General features: G+C 39.8%; 1 protein-coding gene across 14 annotated transcripts in view; it reads left to right on the forward strand.

Annotated features, from left to right (window-relative positions):
- The window catches only part of spri (Src homology 2 domain-containing protein sprint), a 143,734-nt gene that overhangs the window by 89,903 nt on the left and 36,199 nt on the right, over window positions 1-17,632 (forward strand). For 12 of the 14 annotated variants that reach the window (XM_089475219.1, XM_089475222.1, XM_089475218.1 and 9 more), the window contains 2 exons: window positions 4,932-5,678; window positions 12,389-12,887. In XM_089475219.1, coding sequence (XP_089331345.1) covers window positions 4,932-5,678; window positions 12,389-12,887 — 1,246 coding nt within the window. The remainder of the gene's footprint in view (window positions 1-4,931; window positions 5,679-12,388; window positions 12,888-17,632) is intronic. The other 2 variants (XM_089475224.1, XM_089475232.1) reach the window with 1 other exon arrangement.

Consider the following 17,632-nt stretch of genomic DNA (forward strand, 5'->3'; position numbering starts at 1 on the left):
CAGCAGCAACAAAATGTAGACGACAATATATTTTATGCGGAATTCTGTCCCACGACGCGACGTAGCGAGCGAGCGAGCGAGCTGAGAAAATGAATCATGTTGTGAATGCGAATGAATGTTTTGAAATCGATTCGAATGAAATGTCTAAAACACACCTAACCAATATATATATGTATGTATGTTTGTATGTATATATATGTATATATATTTTTATATATGAACATATATCGGGCACGAACATTGCATTTGATTGCAAATTGCAATTGTAATTGGGTTTCCAATTGTTGTAATTGACTTTGGTTGTTGTTATTGCTATTCTCATGGTTGTTGTTGCTGTTGATGTTGTTGTAGTTGTTGTTGTTGTTGCTGCTGTGTGGTTGCAATTCGAGTAACAACAACAGAAATGCGACATTAATTACAAAACGCTTGCGATGTTTTCATGTCGCGTCTCATTGCAACCCCCTCCGCTCCCTCTGCGCCACATGCCTCACTCAATATCCAGGCGAAGCCCCCGCCCACATGCTGCGACTGACCCCTCCAACAAGCAGCTGATAAATTGCCAATGCACGACAAAGAACAACAACAAAGCCAACAACAACAACAACAACAGCAACAAATACACAGCCAAGTCGTGAAAGTTACGAAACTGCATTGATAACGAATGAAAATTTAAAACACGTGCGAGGGCAATAGCAATCGGGGAAGAGAGCGAGAGAGAGAGAGAGAGAGAGAGAGAGAGAGAGAGAGAGAGAGAGTGAGTGAGTGACATGAAATATCGCAACCAATTGGCCGATTAAATCGCAAAATTGAGAATCGAATCGGAGGTATGATTAATGCCTGTGAAATGTGAATGAGCCGCTAATGCGAGCCACAAATAAAGACATAGAATGAAACATCGTCGTAAACATAGCAAAAACAAATGGGGAAACAATCATAATCAATTTCAAATAAACTGAGTATTTATAAGAGCAGCTAAAACCTGTTTAAGCCTCGTCCATGTATGTATATGTATGTATGTGTATTTAAGTGATAGCTGTGATCATGATGAAACATAGAATGAGGGAATTTCCTATCAATATATATACAGAGAGTGCATCAGACCTAGCTGACACTCAAATTTATATACAAAAAACATAGAACAAAGAAAATATTGCCCTAAATTGCAGCTAGTACAAAAAAAAAAAAAAAAAAAAAAAACATAGAAACATAAAGTATAGATGACAATCGAAGTAATTTACAGACATATAGAGCAACAGCATATGAAACATGGAAAGGGAAAATAAATAAATATAAAAAAACATAGAATATAGAAATTGAGTACCAATAAGTGCACAGAATGGGCCATTGGTACTTTTAAATATAAAAATAGAAAGAATGCTCTAAAGAACAAACTTGGCATAAACATAGAATATATAGAATCATAGAGAAAACTCTGAAGACCAAACATGACAAAAATATAGAACATATAGAAATATAGGAAAAGCTCTAAAGAACAAATATGAAGAAAACATAGAATATGTAGAATCATAAAGAATGCTCTGAAGAACAAACATGACAAAAATATAGAATATATAGAAATATAGGGAAAGCTCTAAAGAACAAATATGAAAAAACATAGAATATGTAGAAATATAGAGAATGCTCTGAATAACAAACATGACAAAAACATAGAATGTAGAATTGAGTAGAATATCATACAGCTATAATATCAAATAAACAAAATAGGGACAAATATCATATGACATGAATATAATATATCGTCAAATTCATCACCAAAAACAAAGAACATATCAAAAACATAGAAAATATCATAAAATAATGGAATCATATAGCTACAATATCAATTTTTGGACAAATGCCATATGATACTCAGAACAAATCGAAAGCATAGCAAATATCATAGAATCAATATAGCAACAAAATTGGAACAAATTCCATAAACAGACTAGAGAACATCGTATAGAACATTTCATAGAAATGAAGAGAATAAGGACAAATGCCATTAATGACTCTATGAGCAATGCCTTTTATAGTTTTTATTGCAAAATGCGAATATGTCCATACATATATCCATAATCTATAATTGTGATCCAATTATGAATTTGATATACATGCGCCGCCTTTAAAGGCCAATATAAAAACAATGCCCATGTGTGAATTATATTGAAATTTATTCACAATTACAAATATGTATTTCGATTTATTGCTTATGAATGGGCTTTAACGATAAGCGGAAAGACGACCGCAAAAAGCAAAAAAAAAAAAAAGAATTATTCGTGACGAAATATGTTTGTAAATGTGTGCGTGTGTGCATGTGTGTGTGTTTGTGCGTATAAATAAATTAAAAATTCAGTGAAGCACAACGACGCAAAATGAAACCCACTTTGTTCTCGGCCTTAGAGATGACTCGCGACTCGACCCAGAGAGCGCTCCATCATATATATATATACATATATATATATATATATATATATATATATATATATATATATATTTTTTTTTTTTTTTTTTTGTGTATTATTATTATTTTTGCTGGGGTTTCTTTTCAATTTCTTTTGATGTCAAAACATCGCAAGCAATACAGATGAAAGATGGAAAAAAATGGAGAAAAAAAAACAGTTGCAAATATTTATAATTGCTTATCACTAAAAAATGTTACTTGACTCTGTGTGTGTGTGTGTGTTATATGTGGGGCACTCGCACAGCTCGACATATAACTTGACCGACTCGACTTCCTTTCGGGTAATTCAAATGATGTCCATGCCTATAAAAAGACCCACTTAGGCCATGAAAAAAAAAAAAACTCGAAATGAAACGTAAATATGTACATATATAAATATATGTGCATAAGTAAACAAAAAGAAAAAAGAAATATTTTTCCATATTTTCAACAAAATGAAATGGATACTTGCCCCACACACACGCACACAGATGCGTTGCGGCAACAGAATTATTGTTAAAAGTTCATAAAGCCAGCCATAAAATACAAGAAGACAAAATAAACATTCTTAAGCAGCAGACAACGCACTGCAAATGCTCTAATAAACAAATCGAATCATGGGAAATCATTTATTTAATGAATTTTCAAAAATTCAACAAGCTCAAACATGTTGGGAGAAAGTGCAAGAAATAAAAGTTTTGATGTAATTTATTTGAATAGAAAATAAATTTTATAAAAATATATACAATATTTATAATATTTGGCTGATCTGGCACTAACATATTTTGTTTACAATGTTGAAAGTGGATGTCAAATTTTGACAGCCGCTTAATCAAACATACAATTGTTAGCATATTTCTGCATGCCACAATTTGCTTGGCTTGACTCATGTCAAAACTTATCTAAACAAAATCTTTAGGCCAAAAAATACAAACTAGAAAAAACCTTGAATTTTGGATGTCAGCATCGAGATGAACTTTAAATATATGTGCATATAATATGTATAATATAATGTAAATATGTAATATAATGTAATATATGTAAATATGTGTCATGGATATACAAAATTATAGATGAGCATAGAAAACAGAGAATATTGCTGGATATAGATCGTATTTGTGATAGCTTAACGAAGATGTTTGTGGGAGATGGAATTTTGGTTGTGTATTAAGTAAAGTGACTGTCAAAACTATTGTTAGCTGGTTGACATAACTGGCTAAATATATGAATATATTTAACATATATTTCATAGATTCTATGCTTGCATGATAGAGTTGCCTGTCTAAAAAGATATAGATCATTTGCTCTTAGGCAAAAAACTTTTATCTATTTATTATTAAGTCAGGTGACTGTCAAATATTCGAATAACTGGCTGTCAATACGATTTCAATTTATAAAGATGATAATATTGATATAAAGCATACGATTTATAGAATATCACAACTCCCACATCTTGATAAAGTTCAATTCGATCAATTTATAGATCTGTCAGGTGGGATTGATCTTTAACTTACAGATCTTCGAGTCTAGGTTAAGTGACTGTCAAACCAAATGTTAATTATTTGACAAATCGTGCTCAATATCTTAAGGAAAAGTTTGATATAATTCAAACATATATTCCATAGATCGTAACTCTGATAACTTGCTGAAGAAGTGTGCCTAGCTAACATATATTCATTAACTGTCTGACAAACTGCCTGACATAGCTGTCATACCTGTATCTAAAGAGAGAAAGAGAGAGAGAGAGAGAGAGAGAGAGTGTATTACCGTATCCGAAAGCCACCCCGGCCAACGACACCAACCGCAGCCTAGTTGGCTGAGTGTTTGACAAGCAGTCGACACTTGGGGGCGTGGTGGCGAGGGGCAGGCGGTTTGGCAGGTGTTGCCGGTGGGCTGGACTGTGGGCGGGTCTGTTGTGGAATCTATATGTCTCTAAAAGCGTCGCACGGTGCACGTCACACAATATCAGACCAGACAGAGACCACACATCAGCCCCAGTCCACAGACCTCCCCTCCCAGCGCCTGGGCCTGTCCCAGTGCGTTTGGGCCTGCTGTTTTTATTAGTAATAACATTTTGAAAGCCTCGAAACAGGGTCGTTAAATTAAAATTCATGCATTGAGTGCTGTGCGAGTGTCGAGTGGGATATGCGATATGCGATATGCGTTACGCGATACCTAAACCCGGCTGCAGCCCACACACAGCAGCAGGTAGGCGGAGGGAGGGTGGCCAGGCGTGGCTGGGCGCTGATAGCAAATGCGAGCAGAGTTTTGCGGTGCGCCGTATTAAATATCGAATTCAATAAAACTGATTGACACATGTCTCGTGTCTGTGTGTCTGTGTGTGCGTGTGTGTGTACGTTTGTCAATCGAGCTGCAAGCGTGGCATGTTGCAAGCAACTGCTGCTGCTGTTGTTGTTGTTGTTGTTTTGGTAGCATCAAATATGAGAGTTTTATCCACAGCATTACGATGTACTAAACGTAAACTTTACAGCATGTCGCAGGAGCTAACGAGCAACGTGACCAACTCAATGGACACCATGGAGGACACGTCCAAGGTGGAGGTGATTGTCTATACCAAGTCGGACAAGACGCTCAAACAGAATATGAATGCCAAGGACGATACGCTGCGCAAGCGTACCTCATTGATCATAGTGCCGCAGCAGGTGGACGATCTGCTCGATGCGGCGGCAGTGCAACAGCAGGAGCAGCGGCAGGAACAGCTGCAGCAGCAACAACAACTCCAACTGCAACATCAGCAGCAGCAGCAGCTCACAGAGAACGGCAATCGCAATTCGATAGCCAGCATGGATAGCTGCGTCTCCACCAATACCAGCCAGAGCAATCAGTCGAGCGTCAGCTCCAGCTCGAGCACCAGCTCGGAGGATGCCCATGCCGCCTATCAGGATCTGCAGAATGGCAATGGGGCCGATGAGCTGGCCGCCATGCATTCGCCCGGCTGCTCCAGCACATCGGAGTCGACGTCCTGCAGCAGCTCGGTGGATTACTCGCTGCGCGAACAGCTCCACAACTATGCCAATCGCAGCGAGGAGCAGCTGAAGTGCATCAATCACCATGAGCTGCCCACTGCCGCCCAGCTGCTCAAGGGCATGGGTCTGCCCATGGAGCAGGCGGCCAGTGGAGCGGCCGCCCACTGTGATGCGCTGCTCAGTCCGCAGGAGGTGCCGCTGGGTCGCCGTTACGCCGAGGTGGCACAGTTCAAAGGTCACAGCAAGGCGAGGTGAGAACTGCGACTGAAATACTCTTTCTCTCTCTCCCTCTCTCTCTCTCTCTCTGAAATCTCATTGTCAACTCAGAGGAGAGCTCCCTTGACAGCTTTTAATTTCCATTATTGTATCAATTATTACTTTTAATTTATTCAATTGCTTTTAGTGCACGTTTTGTCTTCACTTTATTCATTTGATATGTTTCATTATAAAGTTTTCCCTCAGCTCTGTTGAAATTTGCCTTTTGGGGATTTTACAGCGCTTTAACTTATTTCTCTTTCTCTCTCTCTCTCTCTCTCTCTCTCTCTGTGTCTATCTCTGTTGTGTGCAAATCCCTGAAGGCTAATAGAAAAAGTTTTTAGTGCATTTTGTTTTCATTTCATCCACATTTAACCTGCAACTCAATTGACCTCTAATTGGTTTTTCTTGTTAAACTAGATTTTTCTTTTAATATAATGAAAACTTTGATATAATATGAGTTTGGCCTTATTTTAGTCGAATATATATGGGCGATTTATTGCTTGGTCCTTGGTCTTGGTCCTTCTCAGTCATTCTGCTCATATTTTTCCGCTTGCCTCTAGTCTCTCTCCCTGCACGTGCTGCCCTTTTATTGTCTCGTCACGTGTTCCACCACTTCAGCACAGCCGTGTTCGATTTTAGTGTTCATTAACATTCTACTCAAACAGCATTATACAGCACTGTCTCTAGCACTGCTATAAATATGTATAAGGTGCGCTCTATTCCAATAATCATTCATTTCAGATATATTTCTGAACATTTATTCATTGCTTATATGTCAGAAATCTATATGGGATCGTCCAGAACAAATTTTCTTTTCAAGGGGTTAGAATTTGTTTCGATTTATTACGATTCTCGATTTATCGGGGTAAAATTTATCGAGACTCGACAGTATTTTGTTTATAAAACGTTCTATTCCAATAATAATACTTTCTCCGAACACATCTGGTTAATTCAGCAAATAAATACAGTAGAATCCGGTTAAAATGACTCCGTTTATAGCGTTTATGTGGATATAACGACAATCCATTCAGCATCGGTTTAACCGGATTCTACTGCATTGATTATTTGCTTCCTTCTTATAATTTTATCGCCGACTTATACAAATATTTCCCAACAAATTGAGCTCTCCAAAATCTATATACAGACGAGTCCCGATAATTCGAAATGGCAAAGGTATTAGCTTATTATCGATTCGCGCAGAAAATCAAATTATCGAAAATTATCCAGAACGATTTTTTATTCAATGGGATAGAAGTTATTTCGATTTATCGCTATTTTCGATTTAGCGGCGTACAAATCATCGAGACTCTACTGTAACTTGATCTTAATTTTGTTTTTCATTTATCATCTATCTGAGCTCTGCCTTTAGCTTGTATGACTTCCGATTACAACACCCAGTTTATAATTTTAAACTAACAATACCCTTAGCTCAGGGTTGCCACCTTGTTCTCCCCATCCAATTGACTCCACTGTCAGCTCGGTTAACTCTACTAATTCTCTATCCCTGTTCAAGTCTTATCTCTTAGCGCAGCTCTCGGCTTTGTCTCCTACCTGCAGCTCATTAGAGCCCTAACCGAGTGCTTCCTACTTTCCAGCACCTTAAGCTCGCTGCTATCAGTTCAATCTGTCTGCGGTTCATTTTGCAGCTGCTACACATACACATACATATATATAATTTATATATGTGCATGCGTATCTACAGTGTGGCATCTCTCTTTGTTTTCGCTAGCTGTCTCTTTCTATTGTTATATCGGGCTTCGAGCATTTTGCTGGCACGAGCACGAGCAACGGCATTGTTTCGATACCCTTGACGTGCTTGAACTAAACGATGTCAATTGCTCACTCAACTTGAGCAGCGCCAACTTATTGCCCCACCCAAAGACCCCCCACCCGAAACCCTAAATAACTAAGCACTATTTGCAGTCTGCCGCTGCGGCCAGCCTCCTTGGCATCTCGCTGCAATCCCATCGCCTTCGTCGTCGTCTTGCTGCACATGCATAATACACAACTTAATTAGTATTATAACTTTATAGCACTCTCGAGGACGACGACGACGCGAGAGTGAGAGAGTAAGACAGCGAGCGAGCGAGCGGGAGAGACCGCAAGGAAACCCACTTTTTGTTACTCTTACTCCTTGACTGTCGGAGTCGGAGCTGAGCTTGAAATCTAATAATGGCACATTCCATACACGCATTGCCATTGCCACATTACCATATCAAAAACGACGACTACGACTCCAACTCCAACTCCAACTCCAACTCCGACTCCGACTACGGCTTGTGCCTGCCCCACGGGCACAGACAAGTCCCTCAGCAACCCTCGGAATCTCTGCGTATGTGGCTCAGCCATGCATAGCTCAAAAATGCAACGGTTCTTTTCTATACATGTATATATATAGATATGTATGTATATGTATGTATGTGTGTATATATATGCAAATACATATTGCGTTGTTTATGAACTTTAAACGTTTGTAGCTCGCACTCATCCAGAATACTTTAGCTCTCCCCCTTTCTCTCTCTCTCTCTTCCTCTCTCTCTCAGAGACCGCTGGAGCATTGTCAATGCAAGGTACTCTATGGATTAGTACGGCAATCCACTTCACATCCACTCGACTGTCGCCCATTCGCCCCCTCTCTCCCTCCCTCTCTCCCTCCCTCTCTCTCTCTCTCCCTCCCTCTCTTTCTCTCTCTGCTCTGCCATTGACAACTATGTTGACCTTTTTGAAAGCTGTCACAACTAATTTGCATAGACCCAACCATGCACCCACCCATCGACACCCACTCACAAACACACACACACACACATGTTTGGCTTCAGCTGTGTGTCTCTGTTGCATCGACACCAGGAGCAACACGCTCAACTTCTCTGCACTAAACCCGTTGTCTGCATATTGTTGTTCCATATTTGCTTTTTCTGCAGCTCTGCCTGAATTTGGTTTTTGTCTTGTTTTGGGCTTTGATTTGCATTCAGCACTTTTGTTTTAGGGTTGGGGGAGGGGCTAACAAATATTCATGATGGCCACAAAATTTTTTTTTGCCACGGGGAAAATATTTTTGTGCGCAGCTCTGATTGAGAATGGCTTGGAAAATGCTGGAATTTACATTTAAGCCAGAGCACGCCCAAGCTTCGATGGCATGTGAATACACAAATGAGAGTGCTGCTGGAACCTGCACGACTAAGCAGTTACCCTCTATTGAAATGAAATATATATGGAGTTCCATCTGTATTTATAAAGGGAGCCTTTTGATCTGTTGTTTGCTGAGCTTGCTCGACTTGAATGTACCCTAACCATTTTCCATTTAATTGTATTGATTTGAGTTTCGAACTGTTTTCAGCTGGGGTTTCTCTTTGTATACCTCTAAATTATAAAAATACTCTAGTTGGGAATATTCTTAAGTGTTTGCTGAGCTCGCACAACTAGTAAATACCCTGTCCTACTTTATTAACCTTTTCTTGGTTTGCTTACTGAGCGAACTTTCGCTTGGGTTTTGTTTACTGTATATTATATATATATATATTGAAATATAGAAATATTCTATTCCAGTAACATTTGTATAATATTTATATAGATCTCTTTGAATATTTTAAGAACTTCAGCGGAAACTTTAGAAATGTCATATTAATTCTCAACATGTTTAAGTATACTGAAGATTAGTTCTCCATTCTTGTCATGTCTATAGTATATAAGAAGCGCTGAATCATATTCTAATATCATATGCCAATGTATAACTATATAAATATCATAAAAATCCTAGCCAACTGCAAAAATCTTCAAAGTCTATCATAAATTTTTGCCTGTGCTGGTCTCCACTCCCATCGATTCCCATCCAATGGCTTACAGGGTATTTCCACATATTTCTGTAGACAATCACATTAAGCATTTAACGTTGATTCATGTTTTCATTTTGCTGTCTATCTATTTCATCTGTTTCTCGCATTTATCAGGCGGTTGACGGGCTCTCTGTGGTTGCTCGTTGAGCAGTGCCCAAATGTCTAGACTTGCGAATCGCTTGTCTTCTTTCCGTCATATCTGGAGAACCATAACCTAAACTGCTAAATTGCCATCCGCTAGTCTCTTGCATAACTTGACCTAGGCCTCGGCCATAATTGCCCTAGTCCCCGTCCTTGATGCGCCAAACCCACCCAGCCACGATTCGACGTCGTCGTCCACTTTGCCACATTTTATCTTAATTGCCATGCGTTGGCAATTTACATGCGGCGCCACAACAAAATATATGTTGCATAAATTCTTCACTTGGCAAACAGTTGTGGGTCGCGAGCGACACGCTCGCCATATCCTTCAGCTACTAGATGCTCTGTAATTTGTTGTTTTCAAAGTGGGTCAATCTGGCATTGTAATAATTGTGATACGAAAAATCGATCATGATTAAGCCCGATACTTGAAACCCTCGAGATCAGCTTCTCTATAACATATATAGCAAATATAATCTATATAAAAATAAAATATATATTTTTTTGTAAATATATATTAGCATTGCTAAATTATGGACTTCGATAATATTAAATAAAAAAAAAACATTTTTTTTTTTTATAATTCTTTACGATTATTTAATAAATATTTTTGTTATTTATTTTTATTTATGCTTCAATAATATTAGGGGAAAGTCTTTTTTTTGGTATTATTTTTATATGTTTATCTCATAAATATTTTAGTCAACTATTTTAATTTGTGCTCTGAAAATATTAGAAAAATTTTATTATTATTAATATTTTTTTATACAATATTTTATTTAAAAATGTATACATACATATACATCTTTTGGATTTATTTTTGCATGTTTACCCCATAAACATGTTCTATATTTATGCTTAACAATATTTTTAAAAATCTTTTTTTTTTAATATATTTTGATTTTTTTTATATATTTGCCTCACAAACTTTTTGATTTACTAATTTTATTTCGCTTTTTGCATTAAATATTAAAGATAAATCTTAAAAAAAAAAATAGTTGGGAATAAATAAAAAAAATTCAAAAGCTGGTTTAAAAACTAATTTGAATAAAGTATAAGTTAATAAGTGTATGTCTATTATTAATATAAGTATATTTAATTTGTTATTGTTAAATTAAAAAATTTATTTATTTTGATTTTCGTATGAGTTCCAAAGTTGATTCCATTTTCTGTTTAAGTATTTTAGCAAATTTTATATTTTATGCAATTGCAGGGTATATTTTGGTCATGCAATTTTGTCGTTTTTGTGCATTTCCTATTGTTGCCTTGCATCGTCGCTTGTTGGCTTTTCAAATATGCTTAGCAATTTATGCGTGCTTCAGCTTCGAATTCTTGTACCTTTTGTCAGTTTGCTATGGCACCTTGGCTTGGTTGTTACGAAATCTGACTTTATATGCCTGTATACATGCAGAGATATTTATATATACATACGTATAAAGCAGTGTGTTATGATTGTGGGAATTAGTTGTTGCTTTTATAGCAGTTTTTATTTCAGAATAATATTTTTAATAATATCCTAAAGTTTGATATTTGATATTTAATTTTGTTAAAGTATTAGGAATATGTATCATCAAAAAAATGATGTGTCTATATATGCCTAATCAGCACTGTGTGTTGATTTACAAATTGTGCTGTTTAGTTAGAAAAAGGAGAATCATTTGTAATTATTTTTTGCTATAAACTTTCTATAATCTAGGGTATTGCCAAGTCTAACATGCCTTCTGTTAGCTTCTTCCTTTTTTTTTTTTTTTTTTTTGGTCTTATGGCATGTCCTTGGCTTCTGCATAAATTCACAGCGACCCGAACTAATTCCTCTAAGTGTTTTATTATCCGTTGCGTGTTTTAGCTGCTGTTGTTGTTGCTGCTGTTGTTGTTGCTTGTTTGTGTTAATTTGACATGATTATGTCAGAATGTTTGACAAGTTGTCATATGGCGTAAAAATGCTTGAGTACGCCGTATTGGCTTGCAACTTTTTCTTGGCTCGATAGAGTCAGCTGCCAGCCACACGGACCTTCGTCTTTTTTTTTGTTGTGGGTGGGGGTGGGGGGACTGAGGCGCTGCGTCATTGAGCGCGTCCTTGAGGCGGGCATTATAGAGCGCAAGCGGAAGCGGAAGCGGAAGCACATGCCAGCCCCAAAGTTTCAGAGTCATTTCTTTTCTTCTTTCTTACTTTTCGCTGCCTGCTTTACTTCCATTCTGTTTGCGATTCTTGTGGCAAATTCATTAATAACATTTGTGCGGCAAGTTTTCTTCTTTCTTTCTTGCTTTTTTTTTTTGCTTGCCTGCCCCGCCCACGTGCCGCCTGCTGGCAGTGTCTAGTAATATATTGTTAAAATGGCGTAAAATTGCCAGCTTTTTGGGCGTCAGTTTGTAACACGCACCGTGGGCGTCCTTGCAGATGCTGGAGCAGGCAAAAAAATGGAGATATAAATATATAATATGTATGTATGTGTGTGTGTGTGTGTGTGTGTGTCTGTGTTTGTATCTAACATGTTTATGGAAGAGGGCAGGCAAAAAGAATGTGTCGCAAATTAACCTTTTGACAGCCCAGCCTCGAGCCTTGGGAGTTGACAAATGGAGCTGCTGCTGAGGCAGTGGCTGACTGAGCTGGAGCCAGAGGCAGCTGCAACGAGCTAATGAAGTGGGAGCTAATTTAAATAGATCTCTAGCGATTGCCATTGGACATACGTATTCCATGTTACTTATCGTACTTCTATTTGTCTTTGCAGATCCAATGAACAGCAGCTGACGTCGGCTGCTGCTGCAGTGGGCGTGGCTGCGCCACTAACCGATAAAACAGAGGCTGTTGTGGCTGCGGTCAAGTGCAGCAACAATGGCAACAACAACAACAACAACCACAACAACAACAGTAACAGCAGCAACGGCAATGGCAATGGCAGCAGCTGCAATAATGCGGCGCAACAGTCACAAAAATCTCAGCTGCAGCAATCGAGCAACAACAGCAACAAATTAAATGGCCAATCAAATCTCAGTTCGAACAACAACAACAACAACAGCAGCAGCAGCAATAGCAATAACAACAACAACAACAACAAAATGATATCCAACAGCCAAGCGGATGGGAAGAATGGCGACAGCCGTCGCAGCAGCAGCCTGGAACCGGATGCAGACGACGTTGTCGACTTGGCCCATGGCGGAGCCTTCGATGACGATATGCAGGCACTGCTGCCCAAATGCACGCGACGCTCGAGAGATGAGCTCAGTCAGGTGAGTGCGATGAAATGAACACAATATTATGTTAATTAAGAGCTGGGCGAAGAAAGAGAGAGATGTAAAGGGGAAGAAACAAAATAGAAAGAGAGAGAGAGAGAGAGAGAGAGAGGTACAAACAACCAGAAACAGAAAAATAGAGAGAGAGAATGAGACAAAAAGAGGGAATAAGAGAGAGACAAAGAGTGAGAGAGAGAGAGGGAGAGGGAGAGAAAGGAGAAAAAGTACAGAACAAGAAAAGGCGAGACACACACAAGAATAGAGAACAAGAAACAGAAGTACAAAGTGAGAGCAAAACTGAGGGAGATAAGAACTAAAAAGGGAGGCAGGGAAAGAGAGAGGGTCACAAAGACAGAGACAGAGTGAGAGGTAGATAGATTTAGACAGAGATGCAAAATAAAAGATTTATAAATAATGAGAAAAGCTGCAACTAGGAGAGAGTGAGTGAGAGATAGTAAGAAGAAAGAATGGCAAAGATAAAACCGCGAAAGCGGGAGATAGAGTGAGAAAGGAAAAAAGGAGGATACGGAGATAGTACGGCAGAGAGAAAGATAGAGACAGAGAGGGAGAGAGATGTGAGAGACAAAAGGGGTATAATGAAAAAAGACAGGATAGAAACAGAATCATAGTGGCGGAGAGAGAGAAAGATACAGAGCGATCCCTATATCACAGAAATGCAATAAACAGAAAGACAGTCGGATACGAGAGAGAGAGAGGGGGAGATAGACAGAAGGAGAAAGAGAGAGGGAAACTGAAACAGAATATTATGAGATTTCATGAAAGACGTGTATAATTTATTAAAAAAGAGCAGACTATTATAAGAGTTTATTACAAGCAGATAAACTCCTTAATATAGAGATACAATAGACCAACTTAAGGACAATAGCTTTCAGATCTAAGGAACTTTTTCGCATGCAAAGAGATAGTCCATGAGAGAATTTCAGAATATATCTGGTAGTACATATCCTTTCAATTTCATAAACAAGAGAAACCCGGCTACAATATCTGCCCATATATGCAAATAATCAGGTTAATAGATTATACATGCATTAATATTCCACTCATAAATGCATCAAATGTATATTTAAATATATTTGTGTACATATATATGAATCATAACAATCTGCAAATGAAATTGGCTTTCACGTTATAGAGCTCGAATTGGTATTGCATAATTGGAAATTGCTTAATAGCTGGGGAACACTGATTTGCGTGCGTGTGTGTGTGTGTGTGTGGCAACAACAACTGTTGAGCATATTGATGAGTCCTGCTTTGTATTTGTCGCACTAGCCTCATTTGCTGCTGTGGCTTCCACAAGCGAGCAACGGCAACAGCCCAGAGGCAGAGCCACACAGTTCGTGCCACAGTAAGTGGCAATTACGCAAGCTGCCAATGGGCCATCAGCAGCCTTTGGTCGTCTAGTTGGTGCTGTTAGTCCTTTTAGTCCTTTTGTGCCTTTGTCCCTTTGTGCATGTGGCACTCATTCATTCATAATTTGCTACGTGTTGCCATGACAGCCATAATCATAATGCTGCCCCCGCTGCTGCTCCTCCGGCTGCTGCTCCTCCTGTTGCTCCTGCTGCTGGTGCTGCCATAAACTGTGCATCGAATGATGCCCATTTCGACAGAAATAAAAATTACAATACACGTTCACGTCCTCTGCTCTCAAGCGATTTCCCCCCCTCCCTCCACATCATGTTCGACACTCAAACAAGCCCCCCCCGCACAGCCCCCCATGCTCCATGCATACTCTAGACTCCATATACCCTTGCCCATTATGGCTTCATTATTTACATGCATTCGTGCGTGCTGCGCGCTGCTCGCTGCTTTTCTCTGGCAGCTCTGGCATTCTTCATTAATAACTGCGAATCCTTTTACCATCATCATAGTCGTCGTCGTCGTCGTCATCGTCATCGTCGTCATTATTAAAAGCGACGCCTTTATTCTAATGTCTGACAGGAAATTACAGGAAAGGCGCCGCCTAATATGAATAATGAAGCACTTTTCCCTGTATTTATACACTAACACATTCACACACACACACACATGCAAACACACACACACACACACGCACACACTCAGTCATACACTCAACACAAAACTCTTTTTGACAAGTCAATTTACTAGTTAATTTGATATGCCAGTTTGATCCACATCCACCCACACACACACACACACATACACACACATGGACGCACACTCACACATTCTCAGCTCACTCAAGCGTTAAGCGCATCGGTATGCTCTCTATAATTGCTTAATAATGCGTTAGATTGCCAGCATATTGCAGCTGGAGGCTGAGGCGCTGTTGCCAAACTTCTGTAGCTGCTTCAGCTAGTTGCAACGCTGCAAAGTATGCAACACATTGCATTGCATAGCTACCTTGAGCTTAGTACGACTTCTGAGCGCTGTTCTTAAAAGCATTGTTGCCAAATTTCTTCACTTAAGTTACATTGCTGCCAAACTTACAAACAGGCAGACTCTTGCATGCATTGTTGCCAAACTTCTTCTTGTTGCCACACTTACTAACCGGCAGCTTCAGATGCGTGCAAGCATTGTTGCCAAACTTCTTAGACTCTTCAAGCTTTGCATCGGATACTAAAGTATGCACTCGCCTATAGAGCTTTACTAAGCCAGACTTGTGTTTGCAACGTTGCCAAATTTCCTACATATAATATATAGAATGTAATTCATATAGACAATAATTATAGCCAAGCATTTGTTTTTTTTTTTTTTTTCTTAAAGCCAAATTTCTTTGACTTATTGGTCAACAGGATTGAGGGACAGAGTCAATAGAGCATACTAAGTTGTCTGCGAAAAATGCGTTTTGGCTATTTTTCGGTCTACTTTGAGTTTATTTATAGTCAAAATAATGACAGTTTGTTTATTTTGTGATAAGCGCAGATTTATGTTGAGAATTAATTGCAGTTGTAATATGTAAATTTTCAAGTATTTCAAGCACTGCCCTGTTGCCCAACTTCTCTGCAGCGTTGCCAATTTTCATGCGCCGCAAAGTAAGCGGCAATGCGATAGATAGATGCACAAGTGAAATAAATTGCAGCCAAGTCTTTTGTCTCTTTGCCGTTGGCCAAGTTCAAAGTCAAAGACCAAATTAATACCCAACTCTATCTGTGTGTGTGTGTGTGTGCTCGTTGCAATACAAGTACATATATTTGCTGGCGAGCTGGGCAACCACAAACGTGTGGGCTGTCTGGCCAGACACACATGTTCACATTTTAATTTGTGTTGCATTTCCTGTTGCATTTGGCAAAGGACTCGCAAGGATAGCCAGCAGGAGCATCTTTGCTGTCTCGACTGCCGCATAAAATATTGATTTCAATGGGCTTCAGCTGACCAGTAAATGCAGCAGCAGCAGCAGAAGCAGCTGTGGCAGCTGTGGCAGCTAGCCTAGCCGGGCCGACAACAATTTCCTCTGCGATTTTTGGCCATTTATGAATATTCAATAAAAACAACAACAACGAGCAATGGCGATAAAAGTGTCTGCTGCGCGTTGCCATAACCACAGACAGCTTTACAGCAACAATGATAGCAACAACAACAACAACAACAACAACAACAACAACAGCAACAGCAACAAATGCAACACATGAGCCGCACGCTGTCTGTCTGCCTGTGAAAAGTTTTTATCGCCCGCCAGCCCATCAGAGATGCGAGCTGGCGAGTTAGAAGCGCAGGGCAGGCCAAGGAATGGGCGTCTGTGGAATGGGCGTGGCTACTATGCTGCTCAACTTTATTACTTTCATTATGCCACAGCCCTGCAGGCATGTTGCCCATGGCCAGCAGCAACCCTATACGCGCCACATCCACACATGCCCCACCCCACTCCCCCCTCGCCACTCCCCACTCCCCCTCCCAGTTTGCTGCATAGAGATAAGCCCGGCAGGCAAAGTCCATAAACAAGTTTCGAGTCTAATCTGCAGCTGCGGGCCATGTCCAGGTGCACGTGTACTAATTGCAGCGGTATTAGTGGCGCTTTGTCAGCGGCTTACGGCCACGCCCACCGCCCTGCCCTCTTATGTTCGGCTTGTCATGTCAGTCGACAGAGAGAGCGAGTGACTCTTGGCATTCCATTTGAGTCTCTCGTGTTTTCTTCTTTTTTGGATGTGTTTTTTGAACATGTTTACTGATGCCAGCAGCCGGATATGAGAGCCAGACAGACATGGCCAGGCCACGGCGTAGAGGACAGCACGGCCGGATGCTCGGACGCAGCTTTAAACCTGCTGCTCTAATGAAGTGTGTCCAAACAGAAATAATAGAAAGACCGAGAAAAAAACAAAAACAAAAACAAAAACAGAAACAGAAGAGCGTTCTTCATTTCGAGCTCCAGCTCCATTGGCCATTGGGCCATCGCCTTTGGCCAGCTGGAAGGAAGTTTGTCACTCCGTTTGATGCTTTGCCTTCGGTGGTGCGCCGGCTGGGTGTCATGTTGCAGACTGAGGAGGCAGGCATCGTGCGCCTAATGGCTGTGACTTTTTGACAGCCACAGCCAGAGCCAAGTGTCCCATGTCCTGAGTGTCCCATGTCCCATGTCCCATGTCCCATGTCCCATGTCCCATGTCCTGTGTCCGGTTTCTTGTGTCCTTTTCACAGCTACCCCAACAGCTTGTCTGCGTCTTGCCACTGGCCAGCTTTATGGCCATGGACTTTATGCGCAGCTTATTACATGGCTTCAAATGTTGATTGTATTTGATTTTGGTTGCGGTATAGATATATGCCCATTG

The sequence above is a fragment of the Drosophila arizonae genome, chromosome X (assembly GCF_054131065.1).
Source record: "Drosophila arizonae isolate 15081-1271.41 chromosome X, UAZ_ARI_1.0, whole genome shotgun sequence".
Lineage (NCBI taxonomy): Eukaryota > Metazoa > Arthropoda > Insecta > Diptera > Drosophilidae > Drosophila > Drosophila arizonae.